At 40.5% G+C, this 14,677-nt stretch overlaps 1 protein-coding gene across 5 annotated transcripts in view; it reads right to left on the bottom strand.

Moving 5' to 3' along the window:
- LOC306964998 (cyclin-dependent kinase 17-like) overlaps window positions 1-14,411 on the bottom strand; it is a 30,750-nt gene extending 16,339 nt beyond the window's left edge. Inside the window, exons 1-3 of one of the 5 annotated variants that reach the window (XM_079559190.1) lie at window positions 14,057-14,411; window positions 8,307-8,464; window positions 6,875-7,039 (exon numbers count right to left, since the gene is read on the bottom strand). In XM_079559190.1, coding sequence (XP_079415316.1) covers window positions 6,875-7,039; window positions 8,307-8,436 — 295 coding nt within the window. In that variant the 5' untranslated portion in view covers window positions 8,437-8,464; window positions 14,057-14,411. Of the gene's footprint in view, window positions 1-1,505; window positions 2,545-6,874; window positions 7,040-8,306; window positions 8,465-14,056 lie in introns of those variants that run through there. The other 4 variants (XM_079559189.1, XM_079559192.1, XM_079559193.1 and 1 more) reach the window with 4 other exon arrangements.
- Between the last annotated feature and the right edge of the window lie 266 nt (window positions 14,412-14,677).

Here is a 14,677-nt window from a genome sequence, read left to right as displayed (position 1 = left end):
TTATCATTTGTTTTGGCTAATGTTACTCTATATGCGAACAGTGAAAGATGGCCTTGTAGTGAGTGTTACGTCAGTGCAGTGCTGGGAACAGTGGGATATAATAATAGTGAGCAGCACAAGCCACACCATTTATTACAGGGGCCTGTTTGTCAGCTGTATCAGGGACAACACCGGAGGCTGATTGTAGGTCAGTCCTGTCTGTGCCTCAGTTATTTACTCAAGGTTAGGTTAAATTGCTCACATGCTATGATCATTGTGCAGTGTGATCAAAGTATTTCAACATAACGTTAGTATGCAACATCTAGTGCATCTCAACTATATGAGCTTTCAACATTCAAAGTCTCCTCTACAGTACATAATGTTGACAGCTATATTGAAACATGCTCAACAACACAAAGCAATTCTTAACCATTATACTGTATGTGTTCAATGTACTACGCTCTGCTGCCATTGTCTGAAAAGTGATCAGTCAATGGTCAGTGAAACATTAAACTGCTGGTAAGTGACACCAGAGAGGGAAAATCGATCCCGATACGTGCCCGCTGACAGACGCACAACGCGGCTCCCAGATGCCCCTATTATGTCACAGGATTTTGCGACCAGGACCAGGTGTAGTGTGGTGTGTTTGTGTGAAAACACTGCATACAGGTGAACTAAACTGCAAGTGATATAATGACTTACGCTCGTTTTGTGTAAAGTGATTTGTGAGTCTAAATGTTCATAGTAACACAATCGAGAATGAGTAGTATAAGAATGTTTGACAAATGAGGTTCTTCACAGTTCAGGTCAAAGACTATGTCCGAATTAGTCCACAAAGTAAGTAACTATTTGGATTTTGTACTAGGTAGAACTTTCAACATGTCACTAAATCTTATGGCAAACAGTTTTTTTGTAATTCTGACAAAACATTATCCAATGAACTTATTCTCCTCCATAAATAAGTTAACTAGAAACTGTAAGTTCGTGGCATATACAGATACAGTACAGTCTCCGTCGATGTGGGGCAAGGCTGGCCTACTTATGGTTTGACTTCCTGCTGGCCTGTCTTGAGGAGAGAGGGGTGATTTAGGAGCTGTCCTTACCTCACCCTGTATATAGTGAGACCAAGTTCAGCACAAGCCAAAGTAAGGTATGGCATAACACTGGTAATTACAGTCAATTCTTTAACAACATCAAACAATTAGTCTTTTAGTAAATGCGCCAGTTAAAAGCCCACGGCAGCAAAGCAAGTGGAGCAAAAAGGGAGATACTGCAGCCATTGTGCCAACAATAAAAAATTTAAAAGCAGAACATGAGGGTCCTCTCTGGAGTCCATGTAACAGAAACATGTGCACTGCCTTGGGCAAACTTCTATTGATATTGAAGCTCTGATCTATAAGTCACTTCTTAAAGGATGTAACATTAAGAATACTGTTCAGACTGAAAACGTTAGAAAACCTGGACAGAAGCTAAAGGCAACAGTTACACAACATTGGTTAAAAATACTTTTCTAAACAAAAACTCACCAATGCGATTTCCAGGAGGACGACATGGGTCCAACATCCGGAGCATTCGGAAAGGTGACACTCGCAAAGGGGGCTCTCTTTCTCCAATTCTTATACCATCTCCCGCTCTAACCTCCCCCGTCCTGGTGTCCACCACTCTGGGCACCTGAGCAGGACATCCCGGAGGGTTTCCTGAAGTGTCCATAGTTTGTAGAGAGACAGCACTATAAACTAAAGTGTATCACAAAATTCTGTAGAAACCAGATACATTTGAATTGGTCCCATCTGTAAAGGAGAATGTCTTTACTAAAATGACTTGTGCGGGTAGTATGCACTCTCATCGCAATCAACTCCCCTGACTACTACTCTACTTTTCACTGTTTTCCGGTGGACACTCCCTTTCTCCGCCTCTCCATCTTTCTTTCCATCACCACGCACTCACGCAGCCAGCTGACTAAGGAAGGTCAAAGTCATACCAAACGCCGCAGACTATCAGCTTCAGACAAAACTGCTACAATGCCACGATAACAGGTGTCCTTCCGGTCTCCTTAATGATAATCCGCAAATTGAGAAACATCCATCAGTATCACGGTCATGTTGCCATTTTCTCGATTATTCCCAGCGTTGTCCTTCCTGGTATCCTCGTGTAACAGAGCACGCTACTCTCTATTCAGGCTGCGCTCTGCCGTCCACTTCTCCCTGCTTGCCTGTGGCTCCCCTATCAGTGCTTCCAGTGTTGTCGATGCCTGTATACCCTCCCCACACCTTGCTGCTTCTCTCCTCCCTCTCATGTGATATAATATACAACACGTTTCCTCTCCTCTCTCACTCTCCAAACTCTCCCTGTGTCGATCTCTGTCCCGCTCTAGAGGCGACTGATGAATCTATATTATCTCAAACCATTTCTGACTGATGAGGCACTTCCTCTATTTCCTTTGTTGCCTGGTCTACGGCATCCAGCTGATTATGAAACTGAAACCTTAATGTGTTTGGCAACACCCTGGTATAGTATCTCTCTTCCATTTCCCAACCACCTTGCACAACTATGTCGTCACTATTAATAAAAACAAAAGGAACTACCACTCGTGTGTTCTGGACACAATAAGTCTGATATCAATATGACAGGAATTGATGTCCTAATATCAAGTTTCACTCAATGTTATCCTTCACCACAATCATTCATCTTCTATATTCCAGAGAGGGACAACCACCACCCACTGCTCAATGACAAAAGCACTGACCACAAGCCACAGTGCTTCCCAGCAATAAGTTGTTCTCATTATTAAAGGAACAGGCCACCGATTTTATGTACTGAGATATGTTCTTACCTGAGCTTAGACGAGTTGATGCGTAACTGTCTGGTCGTTGTTTGTGCGCTCAGACACGCACAACGACCAAAGATGTTGTTAGCATTTGGCTTCTCCCAGCATATTCCTATAGCTCCAAACAGGGGTGAAGTTGGATGCTACCACGCTCTTCCATGGGCACGCACAAAGACCAGACAGGTGCGTATCAACTTGTCAGCTGAGGTAAGAACATATCACAGTATGGAAGAACTGTGTGCCCTCAGTCACGCAAAAAGACCAAAGATGTTGGTAGCATTTGGCCTCTCCCAGTATTTTCCTATAGCTCCAAATGAGGTGAAGTTAGAAGCGACAAAGCTCTTCCACGGGCATGCAAAAAGTCCAGACAGGTACGCATTCATTCGTCTAAGCTCAGGTAAGAACATATCTCCTGTTCCTTTAAAGTAACAGCATATTACTACTGTTTTTATTCACATTCAGTTTCAACAGTAAAAGATGAAGTCCCATGTTTCTTTGCCACTCCATAGATAAACACACTTTACATTTGTTGTAAAGTGTGTTTACAACTTACACAGAGGTTCACATAATTCTTTTACATTTTGGTGCGACTTCTCAACAAATGTCCACTTCCTGCGCTACAATGAGAATCGAAGAGCATTTGACATCCCTGTGGACAGACACACCCTGACAGAACAAGAGGCAGAGAAATATTATAGGCAGCAGTAATTACCTCTAAACCTTTTATCTGCATCTAAGGAATCCTATTATTCAATTAGTGAGACCAAAGAGCCTCCAGTGAAGATGTCAGCTCCAAATGCAAGCGTCCCCTATGTATAAAGCCCCTTCCTCCATAAGACTGCTCCAGCTACATTATGCTACAGGCAGCATCTAGGCTCACACAGGAGCATACGCGATCAAGAATATACTGTAAAAGCAAGCCTCTCTATTGTTCTTATTAAATACAAGAGTAAGCTCAAAAGGCCGTGCAAATGGATTACTGAGTGCGGGGAGTGAGGGCGGCAGCTGCTCTTAATGCAATGAACCTATATGGAAAAGTTGCAGTATATGGATTAATAAAGTGCACTGAACACTAACGCCTGTGTCATATAAAAATAAATAAACCGTATATTTCACAACATTTCTTAGGCAAACAGAAATATAATAATAAAAATATAACTACTTTTTATGTGAAATATGTTTAAAATCAGTTCACAGTCCACATTTTAAACAAGTGAAGGAGCATTACCATTTGAGAGATTGCTGACAAGAAGCAAAAATGACATGCATTTCAGATCATGTTTGTATTGAGCAGGTTTCATATTTGTAAGACGCAATGGAGACAGGATGATCTGCAGAAGATATGATCTAATGAATTGCAATCGTTGAAATTTGCTAATTGCGACCATTAAATGTGTGATTTTGATTCGATAGCGAGCAGTTGTGCAATCATATTTTACTACAAGCATGGCATTTCCAGTAACATATAAGGCGCATTAATATGACCATCGTCTGAATACTATACCAACAAATACTAATTTCAGAATACTAATAATACTGTAAACCTTTACTACAACACAACATCCATAACCAAGATGTAACAATAGTGTATTCTAATGTAAGGAGTACAATGAGTAGCTCATCAGACTCAGAGCAAAAGACAATATGTGTGGCACCGTCTGAAACAGCTTTCTGTGAGAGGAAAGCTTGTTCTTTTCTGAAGCAGACAGAAGGGACAGCTAATCCTCTGCAGTGTAACTACACACAAGCTCTGGACTTTCTTTACTGTGAGCAACTGTGAAGTGAGTAGGAGGAAGGCTGGCCCGGATTTGAAAAAGATGAATCACACACACAGTTAGTTCAGTGTTTCTCCAACTGTGATAAACCTGAAGTTATGTGGTTATCTCCAGGTGGCACAGACAATACTTAATTTGGTTAGTGTAGTGACTCTAAAACTTTTCACACCAAGCACAATGTAAGAAGAAGAAAAAATACCACCAGATCCAAACCATGGCTGTACCCGGACTATATAAGTTCCATAATGGCTGAATCAGGTCTAAAACAGGACTAAACTGTGGTTAAATAGTTCTACCAGTGGACTAACCCAAAAGAGGATGAAAAACAAACATAACAGTCCCAATTTAGACATGATTCAGCCTTTGTTTGTCCCTGGGTTTAGTGCTGTAGTCATTCCCTAAAGAATATTCCAACGTTTACTGCTCTTGCTCGTTGAAGTCCAGTATTATCCTCATTCATTGTGTACTGTACAAATAGCACTTTGCCTCCAAACAGCATGTAAACCTTCACTTCATCTGCACAATACAGGCCAGCAGTCAGAACTACTTACACAAATAAGCTGTTATGAACATAGGGAAGAAGAGAAAAAGAGAGGAAGACAGCAGTAATGTCTTCAGTGCAGTAAATTGCATCATCATCACGTTGCTCTTTAAATTCTACAGCATGCGGCGACTGCTGAGTGGCACACGGTGAGTCAGCGAGACACAGCAAGACACACTTACGCTGCCCGATAACATTTCAGACCATGCCTCAAAACTCTCTAAATATCCGAAAAGTATCTTCATCTCAAGACGTAATCTTTAAAGCCCTGTGAGCAGCAGCATTTATGCATGTTTTTGCACACACTTTTCCAGCTGAATCAAACAAGAAGAACGCCTGCGGTCACTGGAGATTGTACTCTGATTATACGATATGATGGAGACATGCTGGGTGAAATGCTTTTTACTAAATATTATAAAATATCAGTATGCAAAGTATGTCATAATAAAAAATGAAGTCAGTCAATTCATTTTTAAATCAAATGTCCTCAACAAAAAGATAACTATAGCGGTGACTACGATTGTGAATAATATAAGTAGTAAATATGAATGCGTATAGGAAATAAGGTATACATGTACATTTTTTTTTACATAAATTAGAGTAAACTACGGCAAACTACTGTATAGTAAGGTCACTCTGGCTTTCTGAACTGCTCTCTATCTTCTTGTCAGCTCAAGGCCCTTAAAATCATCCTAATCTTCCACCCCTTATAGCGCCAATGCTGAGAAGCACTGAATTACTGCACATTGCAAACTATTTACCATTGTTACCTCGAAAACTTGTTTTGGGCAGCATGACAAACAGCTGTTAGCGATCATGCTAATAGTTTGTATGTTCTCCCTGTGCCTGTGTAGTTTTCCTCCTGGTACTCTGGGTTTCCCTACCACTAAAATCATGTACAATAGGTCAGGATGAATCAGAGTGAGTTTTTGTGTGCAAGTGTGGGACAATCGGCTACAATCTGGCGTGGCATGTTTACATGTATGAGTCCCATGTGTGTTCACTAACTTACCTCTCCTGACCAAATAAGTCAATACATACATTTCTGATATTTTCTATAATATTGACAATAAATTCTTTCATGGTCTTTCAAAAACTCTTCATCATAAAGCTTCTAATATAGTAAGGGGGAAAAAAGGATTGCTTAGATTCATACAGCCAGTAACCAGAATCTGTTGCAATACAACTGGATGATATGTCCCTGTGTGTCAATGGGGTTTATGAGTCTGTGTATGTGTGCAAGTTGGATTTGGGTCACTACATATTTATCCACTCAGATTGGGAGTATGTCAGAAGAATAATCACTAGGGTTGTCGGTAAGCAACGTTTTACATAAATGGACATAAGTAGGGAATTAATAAATACAGGATACTATCATGAGTTTAAAAGGCACAATGGAGGCTAATCTGCTATGGTAACTAGTGACTATAGCATAAAGATTAAAAATTTCCATCTGTTGTGCCCCATTCACAGTCTTAAACACACTCTCACTCATCCTGGCTTATTGTACACACCGCAGAACACCACACAGAAAGGCCCCAACATTATTTTTCCCTTTGCTTGTCTATTTCCCCAAAACGTCTATAAGAAAAAATAAATACACTATACTGTTGGTATAGTCGGTAAACCTGCATGAGGATGCCCTTGAAAATGAGATGGTTCACCACAAGGGGTTACTTCTCTTAAATAAATAAAGGCCAAATAGAGTAGTAGCCTATAGAAGTGATAATCCATGTCAGTGTGTGTTTGTACCGAGAGATCCGGTCCTGTGCAGGTCGAGGTACGCTCGGTCTCTTTCGAGCCCCCCTCCCAGCTCCCTGCGTATGGCGGTCCGACCCAAGTGTCCCGCGTACTGCCGCAGGAAGGAGGGAGCGCTGTGGGAGGCAGGAGGGTGCAGCGAACACACCACCATGGGCTCTGAGACACCATCCCACAATACCAAAACATAGGCGGGGACGGGAGCAACCAGCCAAAATAATATACAAAATCAAGGGAGGGATGACAAATTAAATGAAAACACACAGGGAGAACAAGAGATACAACATCACCACAGAGAAAATTAGAAGAGTAGATACAATACAGTTTTAAATATAGCAGATAAAATGTTGCAAAATTGATGCAAACACCGTCATGTTAAATGAATGAGAAAGAAGTGATGGTCAAGAGATGAAGGAAGTGGTAAAATGGATTGAGTGCACAACCAACAAAGGTAAAAGAAAAATATGTGAAAGACCGACATGTAAAATATTTCTTGCCACGTGCAGCAGAGAGGCAAACAAAACTGTATTGCTTTAATGGAATCTGTGAGGGTTATACAATATACCGGCTGCACAAAATAGTTGCATTATTTCTCTATGCATGTGGGTTAAGATGAAATTGAAAATGTATGAATGAGAGCGCATTATTCACATGCAAAACAATCTGATTTCCTTCTTCACAGTATAGAGTATTGTGCAAATGGACCACCAAGTCGCTGCAATGGCCAAGTGGGCATTGTAAAGTCATCAGGATTCAAATCTTTCAAAATGAAAAAGGAACAAACCCGACACCTTTGACCACAAGGTACTCCTATCATTACCATGTTACCTGTAACTTATTAATGTTATATTTTGATGAAACTGAGTGAATTTATTGGAAGAAGACCACAAAGAAGGAAGTTCAGACGGTACAGCAATTTTAAAACCTCTGTTGTACTTTTACCTCATTAACCGTATTATTTGGACAGTGGTGGCGTCTGTAACCAAGGACGACTACAGATGGAAATTAGCGACTAGTTAGAACCTGGTGCAGCACGTATTTGTCTCTATGAGCTTAATGTATTTGTACATTGTCTCTAAAAAAAAGATTAAAGCGAGTATATAATGTTTGCAGATTACTGAATTGTAAAACAAGCAGATGGCATCCAGGACAGTTCAGCGACGGTGACAAAATGGGATGGTGATGGAATGGTAATAACAATAAAAAATAGCCATCAAAGTCAACATATGATGTGGGAAAGGGTTTAGGAACAAGCATGTGATTACTGTGTCTTAGTAGTTTATCAAAAACATCAGGCAGTGAGAAGTGAGCTGTACAGTAGAGATTTTTTAAGTTAAGCCAAGTATCTCAATTCACTTCCCTTGTGAATTAGTATAACTATCTATAACCTAATCTTCAGTGATGGTGGTATTAATTTAAAGCTCACCATTGTCCCTGGCAGTGGTGGTCTCATCCAGCGCCATCTGTTCTGCCAGTTCGGACAGAGAGTCATCTACAGGCCGGGCGCTCCGCAGAGACATGGACAGCCTCCTCTTGATGATTTTCATTCGGTCCATCTTCAGGACCAGAATGAGGTCCAAAGACCTGAGGAAAAGACACACGTAACATTGGGATTGCTGTCATGAACCTCACAACACATTCAACCCCATCATTACAATTGCGACAGCCACGACCAGAACCTGCTCATCTTGATTGCCAAAAGGAAGAAACTACAATGCAGTTTTACTACATTTCCCACTAGTGCAACAGTGCATTAGGCTGTGAGGCATGTGTGTTCACTGTCCTACATACCCAATCCTAACAAAAACGTCTAAAACATGTATGCTGAGTTGCTGACAATAACAGACAAAATGCCTACCTCTGGAAAAGTTGAGAACAGAATATTATATGTTTTGGGTTTTTTTTTAGTTCAAGAACAATATACCGAGGAAGCTTCTGGAAACATGTGCTTATATGCCACTGCTACAATTATATCTTTCTCTACTCCTGTCATTATGAACATATGTCACTAACCTCTCATTCGTAACTTAAGTTATTGAAAAACAATGTATGGTGAACAGCACACAGAGTAGACAAGGGGTCTCCTTCCAGTGACTCTCCTCCCTTTCCAAGTAGCTTTCTAACAAATGAGTCAAATGTGCTTTTCTGATGAAAAAAATCTATCTATCTATCTATCTATCTATCTATGTATCTATCTATCTACAGTGCCTCTCGTAAGTATTCATACACCTTGAACTTTTGCACATTTTGTCATGTTTACAGCCCTAAACATAAAGATTTTATTTTACTGAACGTTCACACACTAGTAACAAACAACTGTGAAGTGAAACTTTTCACTTTTCTATTTTTTGAAAAATAACAGAATCATGTATCATTTTGCTTTCACTTCACAGTTGTCTGTTACTTGTGTGTGAACGTTCAGTAGAAAAATAAAATCTTTATGTTTAGGGTTGTAAACATGACAAAATGTGCAAAAGTTCAAGGTGTATGAATACTTTCGAGAGGCACTCTATCTATCTATCTATCTATCTATCTATCTATCTATCTATCTATCTATCTATCTATCTATCTATCTATCTATCTATCTATCTATCTATCTAATTCACTACCCTAACCTTAACAGTGACTAAGTAATGTGCTACGGAACTCTCTTTTTTGTTGTAGTTGATACTAGCTTCTAACTGAAGTGTCCCACAGCCATCTCAAGTATCCACAAAACCGACTACTTATTATTTTTTTAAAGTATCTTATGGATGAAAAATTGTTGGCTACCCCTGCTGTATAACTAACAAGTCAAATACGTATTTAGCTTTTGCTTTTATATTAATTTGTATGTTATGAGTATAAGAATGCTCACTGGTTTACATGTATGTGTAGTTCATCAAACTTTTGGGCAGTTTAAGTCTAATGTTTCACCACTTTACGTTTCTTGCCGAGAGCCACAGGGAGATACGGGAGAGTATTTCTGTCTCACTTGAAACTATCTTGTGCATTAGGGCAATAACATGCACAAGTCCACGCACATGCACATCACTGCTGCCATCCTCTTTGTGTGCAACCTTGAAGGCTTCAACAAAAGCTATTCATCCTTTCAGGCTGACTCTTTCAGGCATATTAGAGACGGCATGTTCTCAGAGAGAATTCAAACCCAGTCATCCTTGTGCAGGACAACTGTTTTTTTGTTGTTTTTATCAGAAAGATGGTCTAAGCCAGTATATCCTGCAGGACTGCTCCTACCATGCACTGAGTCATAGGCCGGGTGCCGATCTCGTGGGTGCTGCGGGGCTTGAGCACCCACCTAAATCTTTGGGCAATGGGCACCAAGGCAAATTTGCCCTAATTACATAATGATTCAATAGATAACTAGTAGATCGCAAGAGGTGACTTTCTTTTCCTCTAACATGCATGTGCGGGTTTGTCCATTACATTAAGATAGGTGGAGCGGCGGTGCAACGTTCCGTTCATTTAGCTCAGACCCCAGACACTCTGGCCACGTTTTCTCTGTGTTTATGACCCTTGCTCTGTGTAAACGCATTGCCTTTTTCCTGAGTTTTGACATAGATTTCATTAAAAGTGAATTGGAGCGGCCACATTGAGCTGTGCGTAACGTGCGCCAGGGGCAACGCACAGGACACATTCCTTAAAACAGAACCAATCATATTTTTCCACGCGTGCGTTAAGCGTTGAGGCGAGCGCCCGGCGCACAACTTTTTGTGATTGATTCTGACAATCATCTTTTTTTACTTTTCTTTTTCTTGACTAGGCACTCACTGGGAAAAACATATATCAGCACCGATGGGCTGAGTTATATGTGGTATGCAAAGCTATATATAATCTTTAGGAATGGAACAGAGAAGTATTTCATCTGTCAATGGAACAAACCCGTCCATCCCCCGTCATTTGCATGAATTTCCAGGCTTCAGTAGCAGCTTTGAAGACAACGATTTTCATCTAGTCTTTTCAAAACCTATTTTTTAGCTATAAATAATCATTTAAAAAAAATTATTAATTGTTATATAGTTGTATTAATATTATTAATTATGATAGCAAAAATAACAAGAAAAACAAGAACATTCCTAATATTGCTGTAGCTTTTACTGATGTCATCTTGTGCAGTCCAAAGTTTAAACAGGTTAGGTTGTAATAAAGCAATTAAAGCTGCACTTTCTTATTGGCTTACATAGGCACACCCAAGAAGAATTAGATCAAATTTATTGAAAAACCACACTGCAATTGTCTTGCTAGGGGAAAGTTTGTTAAATCTCTGTCCTGAAAGAGTTTTTGATCTATTGGGATGACAAAATCTTTTGAAGAATTGTTTGCATAAAGATATATAAGCCTAATGAAATCAACTGACAGATAACAATTTAGGTTGATGAAGAAAACATCATCACCAGACCAGTGTGATTTGTTTCATACTACAATTACAGTGTCATGTGATGTTTCTGTGACGTGTCTTGGACAGCAGATTTGTCTGTGTTCTTACTTGGGGCAGTAGGATGACAGTACCATCTGCAGTCCGATTTCCTCAAAACTGCATCCCAGAAGAGTGTGAGAAAGTTGGTATGCCCTCTCGTCCTGGTTGACAGTATTCGGAATGCGCTTCTGGATTGTTGCTCTCTGTTTCGATGATAGAGAGCAACCCCAGACAGTAAACCGGGACAAAGGGGCATACCAACCCTCTCACACCACGGATGCAGTAGTGAAGAAGACGTAGAACGTGGAACTGAAGATGGTGCTATCATTCTACTGCCCCAGTAATATCATCATCATCATCTTGCGGACATCTACAGTCACCTCATATGCAGGCAACGAGAGACATAGAATAGCTAAAACATTTACCAAAATATGACCAACTTTACGTTGAAATCATTTTACTCAAGAAGTAAAAAGTAGTAACCAAAGTAATTACTCAAGTAAGAGTAAAAAAGTATCTATGGCATATGCTACCTGAGAAAGCCTACTGTGAGTACTGACTAACTCAGCGCAAAAGTTTTAATTCATGATTCAATAGTGACATCAACTGTGAGAAACAAAACATTAAATGATGAGAAAATACCTGTATTTCCAAAGGAAATGCCAGAAAAATATTCATCCATCCACTTCCACTTGGGGTCATGGGGGCAGCTGGGTCATGGGGGCTTGAACTTTTTTTTTTTGCACTGGTGTACATATTTTTATTTACCCAATCTATGTTTTTCTACAAAATTTCATATGAACCAGCTCAGGCTCTGAGATCCTCAGGGAGGGATCTCTTGGCGGTTCCTAGAATCACAACTAAACACAGTGAGGCTGCATTTCAGTTTCATGCAGCCAAGGTCGGAAACTGTCTCCGTGAGGATGTGAGACAGGCCTCAACTCTGACTATGTTTAAGTCCAGGCTGAAAGCATGGTCATGTACAGCTGCTGCCTATGGCAATTGAAAGCATTTTACCTAATGTTTAATGTAATTGTTTTCATCGATTGATTTTATTCTATTGCTCTTCATGGTATCTTTGTTTATTTCGTTGTATTGTTTGTGTTTGGTGTTGGTCTGAGGCACATTGAGTTGTCTGTACAAATAAACTTGCCTTGCCTGTATTTTTATTTTTATTTTGTTTTTTTGCACTTTTCTGCTGCATGTCTCTTTGTATTGTGAGCAGAATTATTATTTCTAGGTTTCTTTGTATGTTTGCACATGCATGCACAGAGAAACAATAAAGGTAATCTCAAATTCAATATTTAATCCGAAGACACTGCCAAAGTGTGTTTAACAGCTACCAAGACACACCACATGACACTGAGAAAAAGCAGCCAAGTGCGGCCAAAACAAGTGTTATTTTAACTACTTTTTGTTATGCTTTTAAATAGACTACATCTAATCTTACCTATAAACATTTTTAAACTTCCAGGTGTTTCCATCAGGCTACTATGTGCTGAACTTTATAAGTTTGAAATAACAACTAATTTGTGTTTTTCGTAAGCTCATGTTAGCTGATAATTCATTTATTACTAATGAATGACACAGTGCCGTGCAACAGACTGGACTTCCCATCTGTCCCACAGGCCATGACATGTATGATGTAAAGGTATGAAACAAAACACACAGGTCTGGCTATAACAATTTCATCATCATTACCATCAGAGGACCCAATGAACTTAATTGGCCAAACAATTTTCGTTCAACAAAAAGCATCTTTCTTTTAAACTCATTTCAGAGGATGCATTCTTCTGCAGTTCAGTGGCGTATCATATGCATGCCTGCACACACAGAGTGGACTGGGCACTAAATCTGAACAGTACTAGAGCACTGGCCTGGGGATACATGAGTAATAACCCAAATCTGTCCAACAAGACAAAATCTTCCAAATAAGTTATATCCTATAGTAGCAATATTCTTATATGTGCTTTTCTCTTGAGTGTGTCACAAGGGCTAAGTGTCCAAACAGCCCCCCTCCCAAATCTGGACGTTCCATTTTGACAATGTCATAAATAATGCATGGTCTACTGATACTCCCAGCACACTGCAAAGAAATACAAAGTATAGACATTACGACAGATACACCTCTTCGTTAAAATGTACTTGACATTGCTCTCCTATGATATTGTAAGCCAATTATAGTAGTGCGAATGGCTTAGTGTGTGATGCCCTATCGACCGCTCGAGTCAGCACCAAGGCTTACAAAAATGTGCTTCCCTGGCAACAAACCAATAATTTCTTTGTGAGTTTAACACAAATGCTTCGGCCTAACTTGTAGGGCCTTCTTCGGGACCGGTTACTCTCTCTGCGTGTTTTCCTGACGATCGGATCCGCAAGGAGGAGAGGCAGGCAGGGCAAACGAAAGTTACACCACCACTTCACCGGCAGGAAAATAGGGCTACAGCTACTTTAGAGATCCGTGTGAGCTTTGAGGTAGCAACAGCAGCCGACCATAGCGAGGCTACACGCAATTATTTTCAGGTTGTTAAGTATTTTAATGGAGTACTGTGACTATTCGCTACATTTTGAGAGAGTTATTTAAATAAAGTTGTCTTTTACGCACGCGGAGGTATTTACGCAGCAAAACGAATCGCACAGCGAAAATGCCTCCACCAGTAGTGTGCCATGCAGGACGATTCCAGTCGTTTCCAGCCAAAACGACGTCATTGGCAAACGACAAAAACTTACCCTGGACAAAACAAAATATGACTGCTGACCTGAGTGTTTCTGCTGCAGAAGACTATTGTTCCTCTTGTGTGTAGTAATCCGGGCAGCACGCTGGGACCACTGCGACAAGTTCCTCCAACTACTTGCCGTAAACGTGGCCGGTGGCCAAATTGTCTCTAGATTATGCCCATCACGATGCTAATCTATGCGTAACGATGTCCAGTGGCGTGGAAAAATACATATTTAAAATGTAATAACGCAACTTTCGCTTACAGACAGCACTGTCCCGTCTGGCGATGATCAGCCATATCACTGGCTGCTGCTGCTGCTGCTGCTGCTGCTGTGGATCCCCGGGTCCCAACTGGAAACAGATATGCACGAACACCACCAGAGGGTGTAGAAGAGCACGTGGAAGAAACTGGCGTTTTTGTTTTTTCATTTTCATTTGCCACCAGCGCGACGCCCACATCACTACACGACACGCCCACTAGTACACGACACGCCTCTCTCTTGCAGGCCGCAGATAGCTACACTTGACCAGCAAGAGCATGATTCTACTTCTTTCAACTTAATGACGAACCACTTAGACGCATGACGCCACATTGCATTTTGTTTGAAAGCTGAAATGAGTTGAAAATGAATCAGATCCTCAATTACAACAGTAACACGCA

Source organism: Gobius niger (genome assembly GCF_951799975.1).
Source record: "Gobius niger genome assembly, chromosome: 6".
NCBI classification, from domain to species: Eukaryota; Metazoa; Chordata; class Actinopteri; order Gobiiformes; family Gobiidae; genus Gobius; species Gobius niger.
The sequence above is the reverse complement of the archived record's forward strand: the minus strand, read 5'-3'. Positions and strand labels throughout refer to the sequence as shown.